Source organism: Lissotriton helveticus, chromosome 3_1 (assembly GCF_964261635.1).
Source record: "Lissotriton helveticus chromosome 3_1, aLisHel1.1, whole genome shotgun sequence".
Taxonomy (NCBI): Eukaryota; Metazoa; Chordata; class Amphibia; order Caudata; family Salamandridae; genus Lissotriton; species Lissotriton helveticus.
Window position 1 is genome coordinate 348,174,743 of NC_136061.1, and position 20,728 is coordinate 348,195,470.

Here is a 20,728-nt window from a genome sequence, read left to right on the forward strand (position 1 = left end):
TATTTACCACGAGGTTAAATAGCGGCCCAAAATAGCGATTTCGGTATTTTAAAATGGTTCATGAATTGCATTTAAGGAATCTCAAATAGAGATTCCTTAAATGCAATTCCTCGCAAATATGCGAATTCTTTAATAGCGAATTTTGAATTTGGGATGATGAATCCCAAATGCTAAAATTTCACGCGCAAAGGGCCAGATTCTCAGAATCTGGCCCTTTGCGAGCGCAATTAAGCTTGATGAATCAGGCTGATAATAGCTAGCTATTGCGCCTCTTTATGTTCTGCTTATGACCAAGTTACAGTTTGTTGACTAAACTATAACTGCAGGGGTGTAGCTTCAGGTGGGGTGTTTGGGATGTTACACCCTCCTTAAAAATGTATACTATTGTAAATTGGTGAGACAAGTGCTTTTAGTTGGGTATGGTGAAGTGTCTGTCGAATTTTACCTGGGATTTTAGCATGCCCACACTAACAAAAACACACACACACTTGCTCTTGGCTCTGTTTTGAAGGCCTTAAAATTTTTTGTTTTATGTGCCCTAGCAAAATGCCCTCCTCTCTCTTTCTACTGCCATTTAAGCCCCCCTCATGTCTGCTTCTCATATATTGACCAAGCTACCCCCCTTTGTAACTGTAATAAACACAGAGCCACCCATTCATCCCAAGAGGACTGGGTAAAATTATCACAAAACTACACAAATGTCCCCTAAGGAATTATTTCTCAGTTACTTACAATTTATAAATAGTCACAACAAGTGAACAAATATCAAATACTGCATGGAAATGTCATTACGTATCGTACTTCATTTTATTCAAAGTTTCAACGGCATAATATGGCAACCATCATACTACTGACATTCTAAATCTTATTGTAAGTAGTATTAAACATCTTTTGCTTGAATTGTATGAATAAACCAAATATCATACAGTACAGATTTTTCAAAGAATGATAAGATACTTTCAAATCAACATAAAAGTTCTTTTTTAAGCAAATCGATGTTACACGTCGACGTTTCGGTCCCCTATTGGTTTAAAAATTCCCCAGGACCATCTTCAGGACGAAAAACGTTGCACAAGTGTATTTCACAACATCTAATGCTTCCAGCCGGAAGTATAGTATGCTTTTAGCCACGAGGACCAATATGTCCCACAGTAAATATTTAAAGCAGGTATCTTCAATAGTCAGCCATGTTTCATCAGTTCAATTCAATAGCCCGAAATAATCTTTAGCGTGTTGTACTCTATTAGTTAGCAGCAACCCTCGTCAAAATACGTCCGAAGCTCTTAGTCTTAGTGTAACTGGCATATTTAATTGGTTGTTGCGATTTCTTATAATTAATTCTTGTCTCATCTCAACACCTGAATATAGGCCCACATGCATCAAGCATTTTTGCAGTCGCAGACGGTGCGATTCCTTAAAATCGGCCGTTTGCGAATGCAAAAGTGCTTGTTGGGATGCATCATGCCATTTTAGAAGTCGCATCTTTTTTACGATTTCTAAAATTGCATTGGCATTTAAGAAATCGCAATTGTGCGATTTCTTAAATGCTATGCATCATTATAGAAAAATATGCTTTTTTTAAAATTGGAAGTGCAAATTACCACGAAGTTCAACTTCGTGGTAAATTGCGAAATTGATTAAATATGCACAAAAATGCATTTTTTAAACTGTAAAGTTACACACACACATGTCCTTAGGACATGTGTGTATGTAACTTATGCTGAAAAGTACATTTCAGGGGTGCATGGGGGGGTCCTTTGGACCCCCCCCTGCACCCATGAAATTTTCTAAGTGCCACTCGCAATTTCCATTGACTCCTATGGGCCTTTTGGCCCATAGGAATCAATGGAAATTGCGAAAATTAAGTTAAGAAATCGGTATTTCTTTGGGATTCGGTAAAAAATGCGATTTTTACCGAATCCCACAAGAATACCGAAAATATTGATGCATATCATTTTGCATTTCTTAATTTGCGATTCCTTATTTTTCGCAAATTAAGAAATGCAAAAAGACACAATGATGCATGTGGGCCATAGTGTCACTTGAACCTGTGTTTTCCTCAGAGAATTTCATTGTTTTAAAATCATATTCTAAATTAGCCTAGACCTCAACTCTACACGACCATCAAACCCCCGCAGCACGTAAAAGGTTTCTACAAAAATGGAGCAAAAATTCTTAAAGCCAAGAATAATAGCCGAGAAATTTTCTCCATTGTTAAGAGCTTCACAGCCCCAGTGGCAGAGAAGATGTCAGCCCCGATCTCAACAGATTGGTGTGAGCAACTATCCACCTATTTTATTGACAAAATACAAAAAATCCAAGATAGTCTCAAACCCTCTGACCAGCCCCCTCCTCTGCAAGTCGATCAACTCTTACATGATCGACTACCCTCGCCTTCACTATTCCAAGGAATAGAGGTTAAAGCCCAGATGTCCAAGTTCATAAATGTAGAGGAGGTGGATGTGATGGCAATACTAAAAGCACTGAAGTCGGGGTCCCCAGCAGATCCGTGCCCAGCAAGGGTCCTGAGTGGAGTGGCCGAGGTAGTTGCCCCTATGGTTACTGCTTTGGTCAACGAGTCATTACGTACAGGAATGGTTCCCTCCCAGTGGAAACAAGCCAAACTCCTCCCTCTGATCAAAAAACCTACAGCAGATCCGCTGATTACATCCAACTACCGGCCCATTTCCCTTCTCCCGGCCCTTGCCAAAGTATGCGAGAAGGCCGTATTTCGGCAACTGGAGAGGTTCGTGGAATCCTCTGGGGCATTTCATCCGGCCCAGTCGGGCTTCCGTACCTCTTTTAGTACCGAGACTGCGCTTGTGGAGGTGGCAGAGGCCATTAGGGAGTGCCTGGACGGGGGCGGCAGAGCGGCTCTAATTTTATTGGACCTCTCCGTCGCGCGTTAGATATGGTGCCCCACCTCTAGCTTCTGTCTAGACTGGAGGATATTGGCATTACGGGCTCGGCCCTTAGGTGGATTAGTTCTTTCCTTTCAGACAGGTCTCAACAAATCTGGCTACCCCACTTCCACTCTTCTAACCGCAGAGTAGGGACTGGAGTACCACAAGGGTCGACCTTGAGTCCCCTTTTATTCAATGTTTATTTGACCCCTTTGATTTTGTTGGCAGAGAACTTGGGTGCGAAGATAATGGCATACGCCGACGACACCCAACTTCTCTTTACCTGGAACAAGGATAATATCTGTACATCGGGAGTCCGTCAATGCTTGTCCTCTGTATTTGCTTGGCTAGCAAGAGCCTGCCTCAAGCGCAATGAGGACAAATCGGAAATCTTGCTTTATGGCCAATTTCCAACTGACTTTAGGGAGTCCATTTGGCCCAGCGGATCACCTTGCCCTAAGGGAGATGGTGGGATTGCAAAGAACCTAGGAGTCTGGTTTGGTGCCGATCTATGTTTCCGTGACCAGATTGCCAGACTGGCAGGGACTTGTTTTGGCTCCCTGACCATCCTTCGAAGATTCTTTCCCCTTCTCCCCCAATTGGCCAAAGAAACGGTAGCCAGAGCACTCGTGCTCTCCCGCCTGGACTATGCGAATGGCCTTCACATCGGGGCGCCTGATTTTCTGATTAGAAAGCGACAGGTCGTCCAGAATGCGACGGTGAGACTCCTTTATAACATTCCTAGGAGGCTCAGCGTTCGTAAGCAACTGAGGGAGCTACACTGGCTTCCAGTGGCCCAAAGAGTGCGTTTTAAGGCTCTGGTACTCGTTTATAAAGCCCTGCATGGACCTTGTCCGCCCTACCTCGCAAAAAGATTTGCCTTTTACCAACAGACCCGTCAGCTGCGATCTGCCTCCCGAAGGCAGGTGGTTGTCCCCAGATTTAAGAGAGTTCGCCTGGGGGGGCAATCTCTGACGGTACGGGGAGCTCAGATGTGGAACACCCTTCCTGATGCTCTAAGATATTCCCCCAACCTGACCAATTTTAAAAAATTGCTAAAAACCCACCTTTTCACACATTCTGAATAGCTTCTCGTTGCTCACTCTGACACCGTTTCCTCACCGCGCCAGGACAGTCCCGACTAACAGAGCGCGATACAAATCAGCATATAACATAACATAACATAACATACATAAGTGGCTGAGAAGATGGATAGGGTAAGAAAACACACATAATAGGCTATGCTGTATTTATGCAGACGTCCCTCTCTTTAAATATTTTAGCCCCTTAAAAATACATTATGCTTCAAATTACTAAAAACTCCTACATCCTCTCACATTGTTAACCCACTTGTTTCATACCTGTATTACCAACTCAATGCTCATTTACCTAAGTCTTCTCCTCACGAAATGTGTTAAATTACACAGAATTTTACACACAATGCTATGCCTCAGTTTTGACTTATAAAACAAACTTTTAGCACTCTAGTTGTTCATTAGAACTCTGTTTTGGAGCTGTAGTTGATCACTAAAGAGTTAAATTGCAGACTACTGCTGGTTTTGGAAATACATGTTTCATCTGCATGTCCGAATGTGTTCTGGACTTTGTTTTTGCTGGTTTAGGTACTCAAGGCACTTTACCACTGCTAATCAGTGCTGAAGTTCAAATACTCCCTATGCAAATTGTGAATATAATTTGTTATCCATGATTGGCATATTCGATTTACAGGTAAGTCCCTAGTAAAGTGCACTGAGGGTACCAGGGCCTGCAACTCAAATCCTACTAGTGGTCCTGTAGTGCTGATTGTGTCACCCACACCAGTAGCCTTTCAAAGGTGTCTCACACCTGCCACTGCAGTGTCTGCACATGCAGTTTTAAACTGCCAAGTCGACCTGGCAAGTGCACCCACTTGCCAGGCCCTAACCTTGCCTTTTCTTATATGTAAGTCACCCCTAAGATAGGCCAATGTTACCCCATGGGCAGGGTGCAGTGCATGTTAAAGGTAGGAGATGTAGTGGAGTGTTTTACATGTCCTGATAGCGAAATAGTGTGTATTTCATTTTTCACTATTGCAAGGACTAGCTCTCCCTCCCATTGGCTATCATTGGAGCTGCACTGTAACATTTTACATGTGTTATTTTCAATTGGAAACAGCTAGAGATTTGGAGTTAAGGCTCTCTGAACACATAGTTTAATAACACACCTTTTAGTAAACGTGGTTTTTAAGTTGTGTGTTTGAAAATGCCACTTTTAGAAAGTGGGCATTTTCTTGTTTAATCATCCTGTGTGTCTCTGCCTATTTGTGTATTCACCGGCTGCCTGTTTGTGTATTCACTGTCTGGTTTTGGAGTGACAGGAGCCCGGGATGTGCATTCACTCCAGACATTCACACAAAGGGAGCTGAGGTGTGCCCTGCATATGTGGATGAGTCGTCCTGGGCTAGAGTGGTGGGAGGAGCTGTCTCTACCACCGGAATAGGCTGTGGCTAATTAGCACAATGCGGTCTCCACCCCAAGTAGTGTGCCTGGACCAGGGAGGACAGAACTGGCTTTACTGGGCAAGAGAAACATTCTGACGAAGACTTCAAAGGCAAAAAGGGGTATAAGTATTGGACCTAAAACCCCAGAACTTTAGATTACCGCTGGAATCAAGAGGAACCTCTGCCAAGGAGAAGGGATGAAAAGCTGTGAGAAGTAGTCCTGCCCCTTTGTTGTGTGCGGCTTTGCTGGATTGGTCTGTAGTTGACTGCTTCTGTATTAAAGAGGACAAAGAATAAGCTTTGCTGTGAATCCTGCTGAGAAGATCTCCAAGGTCATGATGTAGAGCTCACTTCCTGTTCTGAAGTCTTAGGGACACAAAGACTTCACCTGTAGCATCCCTGAACTCCACTGCTGAGAGTTCTGACCTACTTTGTGGTGCCAAACTCCATTCCTCAGACCTTGGAGGTTGTTTTGCTGCTCCTGTTGGGGAAAATCCACACACCGCCTTTCCTGCACCTGTTTTTCCAATGCAGCCCTGCCGTGCGGGTGAAATTTCCAAGTACCGCCACCATGCGGCTGAAGAAATCAATGCAGCGCCTCTCCCAGGTCTGAAGACTCGCCGCGGGCTGAGTTTTGCGCACCAGTCTCTGAAGTCCAAGACAACCGCCCTGACTCTGACACAGGCCCTGCTGTGCGCCTGAAAAAATCAACTCATCAACTGTCTGCTGCTGCAGAAATCAAGACAGCGCCTGGATTTTCTTGCACACCGCACCTGTGCGACAAATCTAAGTCAACGATAGGGCTGCAGTGAGAAATACACGCATCACCACACCACACAGTAAGAAATCGACACATCACCTCGTCTCCAGTAAGGAACTGACGCATCACCTCTCTGCATGGCAGTATGGAACTGATGAATCACCTCCCCTGGAGCAAGAAACTGACGCATCACCTTCCCTGTGCGTAAGGAACCGATGCATCACCTTGCCTGCACCTGTTGTGCTTGTGAGGTTTGACGCATCCAAGGTCCTTTGCTCAAAAAGTTACGCATCCTAGCTTTTTTATTGACTTTAAAAGTCATATTTTGATATCTGTACGTTGGATTTCCATTGTTTTGGTCTTGTTTGGATTAGATAAAGATACTTTATTTTCCTAAACTGTTGTGGTGTCCATTTGTGGTGATTTCACTGTGTTACTGTAGGTTATATACAAATGCTTTACACATTGCCTCTGTAGTTTAGTCTGACTGCTCTGTGCCAAGCTACCAGAGGGTGAGCACAGGCAAACTTAGGTGTGTACTTTATTCATCCTTACTAGAAGGATGGGTCCCTGCTTGGACATGGTGTATACCAGTGTCAACTAAAGACCCCCGTTTCTAACAGAGGGGGTTAAAGAATTAGGTATATCTAGACGGCTGTTCCCACGTTAGTCCCACTGTACCATAAATAAAAAATTAGGGCCCTCTGATTGTCCGAGGTAGCCTTTTGGAACTATCAGCCAGTTCAGTACTGCGGGACTGGTACCAGTCCAGTGGTACCGAGCGCTCCGATTGGCTGGCCACAACCCAGAGAAAATGTTGTGGCCACCATTACAGGACTCGTTCCCTGTGTCCTGAATTTGTTTTAAGAAAAAAGCATAAGAGGGCAGTGTAGGGACACCCCAACCGCCAGCACTTTTGGGGGCACCCATAATATAGCAATTCTAAAAAAGTAAATAGTGCTACGGGTACCACGGTACTCCCGCTAGGCCTAGAGTGACCCTCCTTGAAGTACTGCTGTGCACCCATGGAAGCTGTCACACAAACTTCACCTCCATGGTACCGCAATACCATACAAGCTTCCCCTGTGGAGATGACGCTTGAGCAGCTGGTGCACGGGAATACTGTGCTAGCCAAAACAAAATCTCAACACAAATAATAAACTAAATGTGGTTTGAGTGTCTGTGGGGCTGGTGTAGCCATCTTTAGTGGGGTGACCTCAGAGCCTGGTCAGAATTTGGTTGGAATCTGGATGAATTTGGTTGAGGGGGTGACCTGTCGCCAACCACTGCTGGTCATGGTCAAAGGAGATTTGGAGTGTGTGTTGGCTGCTCCTGAAGTTTTGTGAGCGGAGCCTGACTAGAGGCGAGGCCATTCGTTAAGCCTCCCCCTGCTTACAGCCAATGGTCATGCGCAGAATGCGGTTGGATGGTTAGCTGTGGTGGGGTTGGGTGCAGTGCCTGGTCAGAGGCAAGACCCTGCAGCAAACCCCCTGCTGTGCCTAGTGCCTAGCCAGAGGCCATGCATAGCATGGCGTTGGCCGTCCAAGGGGGTTGGACTCAAATAAAAGGTTGACCACCTATGGAGGGTTGGCCATCTGTAAGGGGTTCACATCAGGGCTTAACAGCCACCCCCTGCTGCACATGGCCAAATTTGGGAGGGGAGTGCCTTGTGGCCAATACCCACTGCACAGTGTGGTGTTGGTTGCTCTTGTGGTTTTGGAAGCAGAACCTGACTAGAGACCCCCCGCACCATACAGCTGACTGCAGTGCACAGCAGATGGTTGGTTGACTGTGGTGGGGTTGGGTGCAGGACCCAGCCAAAGACCAGGCCCTGCAGCCAACGCCTTGCTGCACATGATCAAAGGCCATGCACAACAGGGGATTGGACAGCCATGGTGAGGTTCAGAACAGGGCCTGTTCAAAGCCTGTACTGAGTGGGAAGTTGGCTGTCTGCCGCAGAGTTGGGCGCATGGTCTGACCAGGCCCTGCGGCCAACCACCTGCTCCACACAGTGAAAGGCATGTACAGCAGGGGAGTTACATGAATATAATTGTAAAAAAAAACTGAACTTCACGGAGAAAATCGAAAGTTAAAGGGAGGTTATAGTTAGGTGCTGCAATAAGTAAAAATCTAACGTTTAAAAAACAAAAAGACACTGAAATTAACCTGGTATAACTTACTGAGCTACCTATAACTTGTACTCCTGCCTTGCAGTGCATGTGGCCTCACAAATTGCATCACTCTTGAAATATTAATGGACATAATTGATTATATTAAATAACATCATTGATGACATCTTTCAGTCATTGCAGCAATGTTCTATACGTTGTCTCAACGTGAAGTAATTCAACGCACTACACCTGTGGCCGAATTTATGTTCACCTTAACAGAAATAATCTCTTAAAGACTTCACATGACCCGAAATTTTGAGTCAAAAGGTTGCCAGGTATGCATTTGCCACTGAAAAGACACATTCTGCCAAGCCCTGTGAACAGCCCTACGTAGTTTGCTAAAATACACTACACACTTTCTTGAGATGAGCACAATGGTAGGATACAGCCTCTGAGCCATGCTTATAACTCCAGTGTGAGTTAAACCACCTTTGAAAGACTCATCACTACTTTCTACATTATTCCACAATCTGCAATGCCTCAGAATCTTTAACTATGTTGTTACATTGAATTTGTCTACAGCAATGTAGCACAACTATTTAACTATTTAACATGGGCAGGTGACCAGCCTTCCACTGGTGGATAATCACAGTAGTCTCCAGCGTTTACATTATTTCCGTGATATGGATTCACACACGTACACTCAGTAACTCTATATTGTATATGGCTATGCACTTATCAGTGATGTCATCAATGTTGTCATTTGAGATAGCATTAGTGATGTCATTTAACATGTCACAAGTGATGTAATATGTGAGGTGAGCAATGTCTGTTTTTTCAAACGCTAGATTTTATTTTATTTTATCACCTAACTATAATGTCACATTAACCTTTGTTTTTCTTAACCGAATTTGTGTTTTCTTAACACAATTTGTCAGTGAATTTTTTATTTTATTAAACATAAACTAACATTTTATTATCATACCCAAGTATAATATCGCTTTAACCTTTGGTTTCGTTTATTTTTTAATCACATTCAGCCAGCCCCTCCTCTGTGCACTGCTCGAAACCCCCCACAGCCGCCCAACCCCCTGTTGCACACAGCCTTTGACTGAAAAATAATGTGATGTTACTGACACATCCCCATCTCCCATTTTCAATGACCTTTCAGTTTCACTGCTGGAGTGTGGATGATATTCCCTGGAGTGAGGATTTATCAGTACAGCAAAAAGTGGATTTGTAGTGATTATCAGTTTGAAAGGCATCAGGTGTTTCATTTGGACATTCAATTTGAAGATGCCTTCCGCTGTATTAGGAAATATTGTTCATTGGGTCATGCTGAGCCTTTTGTATTTTTATTTAAATAGCAGATTATATCCTACAGAAAATCAAAAAGCTGCTTTGCCTTACAATCAGTGTTAGCATACTTTATGAAGGCTTGTAATTCCTGCTTAAATACTGATACCCTGATAGCTAGTGTGACGAATGGGGATACGCTATTTACCATATAATTTAACTACTTCCAGTTCCGAGCTTTTCTTGTGAAACTCAGAAATTACAAATGGAATAGATGCTTTCTGAACCTAAAATCCACTTGTTTCCAAATTTACTGTGTACTCCCGCACTACGTATAATTAGATCCATGTGCAATTAGGAGTTCATACATGGATCAGAATTTAAGTGGCTCTTTTGGAATAAAAAGCTTCAATTAGCTTATTAACAACTGATTCTTGCTTTACACTGCCAATCGTTCTTAAAAAGCTAAGAAACGCCGTTGTTAACACGTTGTAGACAATTTAAGGTTCAGACATTTTTTTTTCTGGTTTTATTGATTTTTTTGTCTTCAACTAAACTATGTGGATTTGGCAAGGGTTGAAGACATGTAGACACGTTTTAGTTAATTCTATTTGTTTTTTAAAGCGCTTTGTAGTGACAAGCACCCACCTGGTACTACTGACCATTCTTGAAGGCAGTTCTTGGGAAGTGAAGTACGAATATGGAGGGGATAAGAGACCCAGGGCGTACTGCAAGCGCTAATTTAAGACGCTGTCTATGCCACAGTTTTGGGCTGGCTGTTGTCTTAAGTAGTTAATGAGCTGGAGAAATTTTAAAATCCCCTCAAACAATGCTCAATTGGTGTTTGTAATAGAAACGTTAAAAGTGTGCTCATTTTGGCTGGAAATGTAGCAACATGTGTTAACATACCTCACGTAAATAACCAAACACAATAACATACACAAAGTCACCAAAAGAACGAATAACACATATAAAAGGGCACAACAAAACAGTTAAAACAGAACATAGCAACATTGCAATAACGTAACACAAAAACATAGCAACATAAAAAAACAAAAGAACGTCATCAACATATCAAAATGCCACATAAAAATAAAGCATAGAAATTCTTGTCACATATTACCACCTCCAGAATCGTGTTTTCATAATACATAATAAGTAAAACATGCCTGTCAAGTATCACGCATCAGGTGTGACAGTCACGCATTTCAGTGTGGTGTTCCGCAACACCGCACTGAAATGCATTGTCACGCATAATGCCACACTCTGAAACTCTGGCTAAGCAGGGTGCCCGCAAGCGCCACGGGCTCTGCCCTGCACGTCCTGCGCCGGCTCTCAGAACTGCTGCTCTGAGACGTGCTGCCACTGCCTGCAGCTGCTGGGGCTCAGTCATTTAACAGTTAATGCGCTAACCTCGAGGGGCTAAGAGTGACTGTTGCAATGTTTCAATTGTTCTGCCCAAGCGGCGCCGCGCGGTTTTTACACTATTTAGACGCCGGGGGCGGGTCTGCGCTCAGTGTTTGCTACTACTTGCTGTGCACACCAGGGGGCCTGGGATACCGTAGTGCCTCCTCACGACCGGGGTAAAAGGAACACGTTAAGGTGGGTTAGAAGCAGCGCGGGAGATTTGCACCCACCGGGATCAGACCGCGGTAAGTGACTGGGCTCACGGTAGTGGCATGGCAGGGCCTCCTATGTGGTCAGGGGCTGAGGTGGCGCCTCCCCTGGCTGTCGGAGGCCTCCGGGTGCATGGGTGGGCGGCGTACCTTGTTGCTTGATCATAGTGGAGCCGACAGCGGCGAAAATACAAACACCCTTCCACTGTATTAGAACCACAATCAATCAAAAATAGAAATAAAAGCAATAACCTGTTCCAAGAATCCGGAAAGGGCGATTCATGGAGACGTCGGATGAAAACTGCTCGGGATCGCCCTGAAAGACTGGGTCTGACCAATCAGGCGATGATTGGGAGACAGGGCAGCAAAGAGTGGGTTGACTGCCAAGTCAAACAATGCTGGATCGGCGCTGGGCTCCGGTCACACTCTCCACACTGTCCGACCGTGTCACCTGAATGCTGCCCCTTCTGTCGCGCCTGCTGCCTGCTCGACGCTGCATGCCCGCCCGCCTGCTGCCTTCTATGGACGTGTTTTCCTCCTCCTCTCACCGGTATTGGGTGCTTGAGGCCGCGGCGCCTGGAAGGCCTGGACCGAAGGAGAGAGGCCTGCTGCCCTGACGTTTAGAGGCTACGAGGTGCAACAGTGTAGGAGGAACAAGTAGCGGCCCATGGCTCTGTTGCGCTGCTGAATGAGTTAGCCTCCCTAGCACACATTGCACATAATTGAAACATAATTAAAAAAAATACTTGCCCTCCAACACACTGATGAAAATGAGGTTGGGACCTAGGTATCGAGCCTACGTCTGTGTCCTGTATGCTGGGCCGGGTGAATGTCGTACTGTCCCCCATATTTTCTGTCTACCGAAGCACATACAGGGCTGCCTGGTGATGCCGTTTTTAAGCTTTCATTACCTAGGGATTTACATGACCTGGGAGCCGGACATGGTTTCGACCCTCAACCTTAGCCTCCTTCCCCGGGCTATTCTAGCAGACCTAAACAGATGGACGGTAAATCACAGTTCGCCGCTTAATGTGCTTGGCAGAGTGGTTTTCTACAATGATGGTCCTTCTGCGCCTCCTGTATGTCCTCCAGAATTTCCTCTTCCCTGTACCCAGCCAGTTGTTTACTGCATTGACGTCCAGAGCGCAACAATTCCTTTGGGACAATTAACCCCCCAGGATCTCCTTCAATAAATGTGAGCGTTCTACATAGGAGTGGGTTCTGACAATGGCCAACAACTGCCTTTACTATTGGTCAGCAGATACCATTGTAGTGAACGTCTGGGGCTGCTGTTTTGTCATCCTTCTTGGGTACCAGTACTAATTACTTGAGGGTATTCTCGTCAGACTACAGGGTGCCAGTGCGTGTTTTGCCACTAGGACTCTCTATGCTCTCCATGTTGCATCCGGTAAATATTTTTCATTCAACTGTGCATGTGTCAGCATAACACAGAACTCATAAGTATACACATACATTTAATAAAGTGCTGCTACTGAAAAACCTGTTTAATATCATGGTTATGCATTCGTTTACAGTACAGTCAGGTTACAGGAGGGAGCACTAGGGTTAGTATGCTTCCATTTCTGGTGCTCTGCAGCAGTTTCAGGAAGTTCATGGAGTTTTTTGTTGCTGAAATGGCTGTAATTTCCGATATTTACAAGTTTCCCTCATCTTCATTGCATGACTTTTCCTCGCGAGAAAGTGTCACTCATAGTCGTTGAAATGTCACCCATAATTTCACTGAATTTATAAAAATGTCACACATGGCAATCTGAAACCTTGGCAGCTATGGTAAAAGGTGTTTGGAGCAAGCACTGACTTCACTTAATACCAAGGTCACCATATCGCACCAGTCAAAAATGTTTTGTGATCCAGCCCTTAATGTGCATTTTGAAATCCTCAAGCGACTGTACATGCCTAGTATTGAAAAAGCTAGCAGTGATGTTGCTCTGGGGTTTCAATGTGCTGACAGAGGTCACCTTATTTAAAATGGGATATAGTGATCGGTTGAACGAAACTGTTCTTACAGATGCTGGGAACTCAATCTAAAAGGACCAAAGGGCTCAGGTAAATGACCACTTTATATGCTACATCAATACAGAGAGTCTGTGGGGAGATTCACGGCTGCTCTCAGATTCCAAAAGGTCAGAGGATGGTCCATGTTCAACACAATGAATTGGTTTTTACTGCTCTCTGCTAGGACATGTAATGAATGAATTTCTGATGTCTATTGTGGCTATTCCCATTTTGTATCTTTTGTCTCAGGGTTGCTTTAGTTCTTCTAGGGTTGAACGTATTACAACAGCAACAGGGGGGACTTGCAAAAGCGCTAAAAAGATGCCCAGGGTAACGCATCTTGTCACAGCGCACCTTGGTGAAATAATGGTATTTTGATCCTGTACGCAAATGAATGTTATGTTATGTTAATAAAATGTTATGTTATGTTAACCCCTTCCACGCTCATGACGAGCTCAGCTCGTCATGAGGTACGCCTGTCGTACGCTCATGACCAGCTGAGTTCGTCATGTAACGCGGGAATTGCGAATCTTTAGCACACAGCGTTAAAACGCTTAGCGCGGATGAGGTTAATAATCATTTGTAGAGCGCACGTACACCCGTAGGTTTGATGGCGCTGATGCAGAGAAACGTATCCAATCCCTAAGCGTATGCTTGCTCGAACAGCCACGTCTTCAGGGACTTCCTGAAGACTAAGAGATTGTCACAGCTCCTAAGTGACAAGGGGAGGGAGCTCCAGAAAGTAGCAGCTAGGTAGGAAATGCAGCTTCCTCCTTGCCTTTTTCGCTTGAACAATGGAATAGCTACCAAGTGAAGATGGGCAGAGCGTAAGTTACGCTGGGGTTTGTAGTTGTTGATCATGTTTCTTACAAATTTAGGGCCATTGCCGTGCAATGCCTTGAAAGCAATGCAACCCGTCTTAAAGGCAACCCTTTGGGCCATCGGTAACCAGTGTAGTTTTGACATACCTGGTCTAGCTGACAGCCATTTGGGCTGTTTCCAAATGAGTCTTGCCGCCTGGTTTTGGACCGCCTGGAGTCGTTTTAGCAAGTCTAGTGGCAGGCCAAGATATAGGGCATTTGAGAAATCCAGACGCGAGAGTACCAGGGCCATCACTACCTGCATGAGTGCAGAGTGAGTCAGCAGGTGTGCAGTTTTCCTAATTTTCCGAAGTTGGAAAAAGCTAGAGGAGACGACAGCTCCCACCTGTCCTTTAAGCGACAGGTCGGCGTTGAGGATGACCCCTAAGCTTTTTACCGAAGGGGAAGCAGTGGGAGAGGAGCCCATGTCAGTCGGCCAGAAATGCGGGCCCCAACTGAGCTCACTCCTCCCGGGCAATATTAGTTTCGTCTTGCCTGGGTTGAGTTTTAGATGGTTCAGGTCCATCCAGCTCCGTATATGGGACATAGTTGCCCGGAACTCTGCCGGTGAGTCTGGGGAATTCAGAGGTATTATCAGCTGCAGGTCATCAGCGTAGTTGAAAATGGTAATCTTGCGATTTATTAGGGAGTGTATCAGGGGTCTAAGGGATAAATTAAACAAATGGGGCGACAGTGATGATCCCTGAGGGACCCCGCAGAGGGAAGAGAGTCTCGGGGCGGTAAAGGTTCCAAGTCTTACTGATTGCATCTGCTCGGTGATGAAGGAAGCTATCCATCTAAGAGCGGATCTTCTGAGGCCAGCCTGTTCGACATGGTTCAACAGTATATTATGGTCGACCGTGTCGAACGCGGCTGACAGATCCAGGAGCACCAGGGCCTGGTGGTTGCCCTTGTCCGCATTGACTCTAAGAGTATCCTGGACTGCGAGAATCACCGCTTCCGTTGAGTGTGACGGGGGCGGAAGCCAGCTTGGTTAGGCTCTAGATAGTCGGAGTGTTCGATGAAATTCAAAAGACATCTAGACACGTGAGCCTCTAGTATTTTGGCCATGATGGGGAGAAGGGAGATGGGCCGATAATTGAACGGGTCCAAGGGGTCTGCTCCAGGTTTTTTATGAGAGGGATGACCGTTGCATTTTTAAAGGTGCAAGGGACCTTGCCCTGTGCGAGAGATTCATTGAGGAAGGGGAGAAAGCTCTGGGGTAGGGCCGAGAAGGCCTCTTTCATAATATGTGGTGGGCAGCTGTCGTTAGGCGACCCGGAATTGACCCGAGCCAGAAGCTCCGAGAATGTTTTCGGGTCAATAGGAGGGAGGGCATCAAGAGTAAGATGATTATTACATATGTGGTCCAATGGTTCCTGACTGAGGGGATTAGGGATGCTGTTTTTAATAGCAGAGATTTTGTCTATAAAAAACGTATTCAGCGAGTTACAGAGCTCCTGAGTAGGGGTCTGAGTGGGTGCCGTTCTCTCGCTGTTGCATAGATCATTCACTATTTTAATAATATCCTTTGATTTGTTTTGGGAGTTTAGCATTTCCGTAGAGAAGTAAGCCGCTTTGCTATTTAGGATAGTTTTCTTATATTCCCTACGGGCTGTGGAGAATTCCTCCTTATCTTGCATGGTGTATTTTTCTCTCCATTTCCTTTCTTTCTGACGTAATTCAAGTTTTAATTTTTTTAGGTCAAATGTGAACCATTTGTGGGCATCCATACAGCGTGTGCGGGAAAATTTAACAGGGGGGGCATGAGTGTCGCTAGCCGCTGATAACCACTCCGTGATTTTTCCTTCCATAATGTCGACATCCGAACAGAAAGTGGGTAAGGTGGTTTTCAGTGTGTTGACAAAGGCCGGTGTATTTAAGGATTTCCATTTTCTAGTTACCCCTCCCGCCCGGGGCAAAGACTTAGTATAGCCATTGATGGTGGTTGTGAACTGGATTAAGTAATGGGCAGACCATATGCAAGGCGTGATGGAAGGAGTTGAGAGTGAGATATTCTGTGACCATACTTGGTCCAGGATATGTCCTTTTTCGTGAGTTGGGGAATGTATATGTTGGGCCAGGTTCAGGTTCAGAGAGTTTGGCCACCTGGGGACCGCCTGCGGTGTTATTGAACCAATAATTCAGGTCCCCAATTAGGAGAACTTTAGCAAAGTTTACCACTAGGGAGGCCATCTGCTCACCCAGGGATGTGGGAAATGTGGCCATATCTTGAGGGGGGCAATAGATCAACACGAGGCCAGCGAGCCAGTGTCCGTGTCGAGTTTAATGACTAAGTTCTCGACCTCCGGCAGGACAAGAGGGGATAGAGCAACAAACTTATGGTTTTTGTGGATAATAGCTGCCACCCCGCCACCCAATTTGCCCAGGGGCCGATTGGCTGACAAGATTTAGTAGTCCGAGGGGAATGCTGCTAGGATGTCAGGTAATGAGTCCTGAGTTAACCAAGTTTCCATAATTAATAGAATATCAGGTTTTTCAGTGGCGAGTAGCAAGAAGATGTCCAGTTGGTGTTTTACCAAAGAGCGTGTGTTGAGATATACACAATGGAGATCCAGTTGAGAGTTTGTGGTGGGGTTAGTGATAGCAGGGGGATCAGGACTAGGTTCCGCAGAAAGGTGCTCTGATAGGGGCCTAGAGATGCCATTGATGGTAATACGGTGATGGGTATTATGGTCCAGAGAAGGACAGAGGTGTGTAGGAGGTCTTAGTATTTTTAGTTCCCTAGCAGAATAGGTTAAGTTTTGGCCATAATCCCTGGCCCCTGGGCCCGGCGCGGACGGTCGCAGACGGGCTTGCCTTCGGCGTGCCGTCGGCGCGCCCACTGCACACGTCCGCTGCGCGTTAGCGTCATGGTGTGAGTTATATGGCACGTTACTGATGGAGCACTAGAGCGCCACCCTGCCACAATGGCCGCTCTAACGTGCTCAAGCAGGAAGTAAAACTAAAGTGCCTCCCTCCACACAAACAGCACGAGATTGCTGCGGTGGACGGGAGAATGCAACAGAGCAAGCGAGAGCCAAACAGGTAAAAACAATTAGGTTAGGTGCTAATTTTTAAAAATTACAGTACAGTGGCATTAAGTTCACAAGAGCGGAGCTAGCGCGAGGAGATTATGCTTAGTGTCCAATAATGTATTGTTAGAATATAAGGCAGTGCCTCATATAGGGCAAGGTATTGCTGCTCTTGCCTGACAGATGCTTTGAGAGATGGTGCCCCTTCACTAAACCTCCAGCGACTGACGGTGTTTGCCTCTAGGAGCCGGTACACAAAGCTGTAGGCAGCATCACTTGTGTCTTCCACCCCAACAGCACGTCTTTGCTGTGAGGTGCCTGTAGCATCCTGATAGATACATTTTAGTGTTTGCTAAAGAAATAGTTTACCAGCCACTCACAGAGGGCTGGCTTTTACTCCCACCTCACACCCATCCACTACAGGTGGCACAAGTGATGTAGGCCTGCCAGTTAAAGAGCCCAAGCGCACATGCTCATGCGAGTTCCATGTACAGTACACATGTCCATGTCATCACGTATAAGCATGTGGGGCTAGGGGACACACATTTTACAGTGCCGTACCACCATTGAAACTCCCTGTCTTGCCTCAGACTCTGTGGCACTGTGAATGTCTGGGCCCACAGCACACCTGTCTCTACACCCCAGGATTCACTGGCACTGAGCTCAGATTTTGGCTTTTCTCTCAGGACCCAGCTCAACTAACTGCCCTCTACAGTTCTGCAACTACAGAGAAATCCTACTCACTTTTCTCCTCATTGAAAGCACTGCTGGCCACTATTCGGTAGCTCAACCCATTTCTACTTCTGTACAGCCATGACATGCCCCTGCTTCCTCCTCACAGCTCTGCCCACACTCACCTCTACTAACCTAAAGCCCTGCTGCTCGCCACTTCCTTCTCTCTAGTAGCCCGGCTCCATGCTCTAAACCCATGTCTGCCCTTCACTGCCGCCTTCAGCTCTCTCAGAGCCCTGCTCCTCATCTCCTTCTCATAACCCAAGCATGTCAGATGCTTTTGTGCTGCTACAAGGTTTATGGGACTCCTCTTTGGTTTCTGATTTGTGGAGAAGCTCAAAAGTAAGTAAACCTGCACTGGAGAAAAGGAGAAAACAATACTCAGCGTCACCTAGAGGCGTTGCTTGTCAGCGGCCTCACAAAGGAGCAAGTTAGGTCTTCTTTCTCCTATGTAAGTATGTGTGGTAGCAGGAGTTCCAGGCCAACCGATGTCCGCTGATGAGATATGGGAGGCCATGTTTCAGTTGGCCAAGGGAAAACACCTGGGTTAGATGAGCTTCCACCGAAATGTTATGCCTCATTTCAAGTGAATCTTGTTCAGAGGCTGTTGCAGACGTACACTGAGGGGTTCGAGACAGATTATTTCCCCTCATCAGGCAGGGAGTCCCTTAGGGTAGTCTTATTGAAAACTGACATAGGCTTCTTGGATGTGCAATCTTACAGGCCGCTGTCTCTATTGATTACATAGAATAAGATCCTGAGAAAAAAACTGGCAAATAAGTTACTGCGGGTGGTGTGCACCAGAGTGCTATGGAACCAGAATGTATTTATCCTTGGTCGCAACACCCACTTCAATATTCATAGCATTTTATGTGTTATGGAGTTTGTGTTGCAGGTAGACCACCTGCTGGGTGGCCTACCTTGGTATAGAAAAGGCATTCAGCAATGTCATGTGAGCATATTTATTTGTGGTCCTCGAGAAGATAGGTATTCAAAGGGATATGCCGAAATTGACCTATCTCTTATATACATTGACATTGATCACGGTCTGCACACGTTGAATTGTTTTTCAGCAATGGCTCATCTTCAGGGTTACTAGGCAGGGGTGCCCTTTGTTCCTGGCACTTTTTATGCTCGCAGTCAAACTCATTGTGACTCAGTTGCCCACCAGAACCAAGGAATGGGTTTATAGCTCTTAGTGGTGGTGGAGAAACATTTAATTTTGCAATATGAAGGTGATGTTGTGTTATTTCTGAGGAACCCTGCAGATAGACTGTCAGCAGGAATGCAAGTTCTGACAGACTTTGCACAAGTTTCATGCTTGAAAAAGAATTGAGCTAAATCATGTCTATTTCCTCTACAAAACAATGCTCCCCTGCTAGAGGACCTTATCTGGTGGAGTCTAGATTGTTTTGCTAACAGTCTTTGTACTCAGGTAACTTAGACAGTGCCCTTCATTCAGTAAAGCAGTCAATTTGTTCCTGGGCCAAACCACCCCTGTCACCAAGGGGCGGGGTTGCTATCGCTAAGATGTTGATGTCATCTCGTCTGCTGTATTATTTTGCGAACCTCCCACTGAGGATGACAGGAGGGCTTTTTAGCGAACTGAATTCGCTCCTCCCTAGAATATTTTGGGGACAGGATAGGAGAAGGCTGGTGCTGAGGAAGGCTATACATCCACTGGATGTAGGTGATACAGGTCCCCCCAATGGTGAAGATAATCTCCTAGCACTGTTGCAGTGGCCTATGAGATGGCTGGGAGATGCTGTAAAGGCATAGGGTACAGAGATGAAGAGGAGTCTGGAAAGTCCATCTGTTCATGACATCCTGATAGGCAGCCTGAAACTAACAAACTAACAAATGCTCACTCCAGAGCTCTGCATGCAGTGTGATGTGGCTGGAACGAACATAAAAAGTGAGCAGGGTACCCTTGTGGGGCCTCCATACATTAAAAGCCATAACTCGACCTTATCATGTTTCATTGTGGTCAGAGATGGGGACTGAAACCGTGGGGGACTTATATGATGGAGTGGTCCACAACTTGGAATCATTGAGAGAGGAATAGGGTTGGATGTAGGCCGATCTAAAAAGAGCCGCATAACTGACATGAGGGTAGAAGCCGCCAAAGATGATGATGTTGACGCACGATCTGGGCAGGCAAGCTGTAACAGCTTTGTACTTTCTATAGGCACTGGCGTTTTACTCCGACATAGCAGGAGTTAAGAGAAAATGGGAATCTACTTTCCAAAGTGATTTACCCAATAAGGAATATTCGTACATGCTTTGAATGTATAACAATTATAAACAGAAATCAGAGGCCAAAATGTACACAAATTAATAATATTGAAACGTATTAGCTCCTGCAAGAATTGATACAAACCTACCTGGGAGCCCCGAATGTTTGTTCAAGGTGCAGGAGACCATAGGCAGACTTTTACCATACAGTCTGGGAACTGTGGGTTGATTGCTAAGTTGTAGGCACTGATTCTCTCTTTCGATGGATCTTACGGATGGATTTTTGGTGGTGGCTCCGACTTCTGTGTGATGAGTAATCTGCAAGCAGAGTTGTATGAAAAAAAACTAATTCTTACCACAGTTTTTGCATTTTCTAAGCCATTTTTCTTATTTTTTGTGGTTACAATCTAGCTTCAGTTTGTGGTAGAAACAGGCTTGAAACCCATGCGTGATCCCAGACAACTATACATTCCTGAAAAGTAAACACATTTCTGAATTCAACAAGGGGTCATTTGCATAATTCCCTCGATGCTGTTCCAGAAGGAAAAAATATTTTAAATATAATGAAATAATATAAATAAGTAGGAATAAAAGCCTACTTATCTATCATCTATAATGTGTTGTTTAGATGGCTGATTTAAAAAGCAACACAACATTATGTCCATCAGACCCTTCTGCTCGCGAG

The 20,728-nt window shown here is 45.3% G+C and overlaps 2 protein-coding genes across 8 annotated transcripts in view; one reads left to right on the plus strand and one right to left on the minus strand.

The window, feature by feature from the left end:
* LOC144822453 (uncharacterized) overlaps positions 1-20,728 on the minus strand; it is a 1,018,233-nt gene that overhangs the window by 539,972 nt on the left and 457,533 nt on the right. For 4 of the 7 annotated variants that reach the window (XR_013608623.1, XM_078680011.1, XM_078680008.1 and 1 more), the window contains one exon: positions 20,193-20,361. The exons of the other annotated variants lie outside the window; for them this stretch is intronic. Coding sequence is in view for 3 of the 4 variants with exons in the window: in XM_078680011.1 (XP_078536137.1) it covers positions 20,193-20,232 (40 nt within the window). In the remaining variant the exon portion in view is untranslated. The remainder of the gene's footprint in view (positions 1-20,192; positions 20,362-20,728) is intronic. 7 annotated transcript variants of the gene reach the window in all.
* Positions 1-20,728, plus strand: part of TRARG1 (trafficking regulator of GLUT4 (SLC2A4) 1) — a 221,822-nt gene that overhangs the window by 113,303 nt on the left and 87,791 nt on the right. The window lies entirely within an intron of this gene.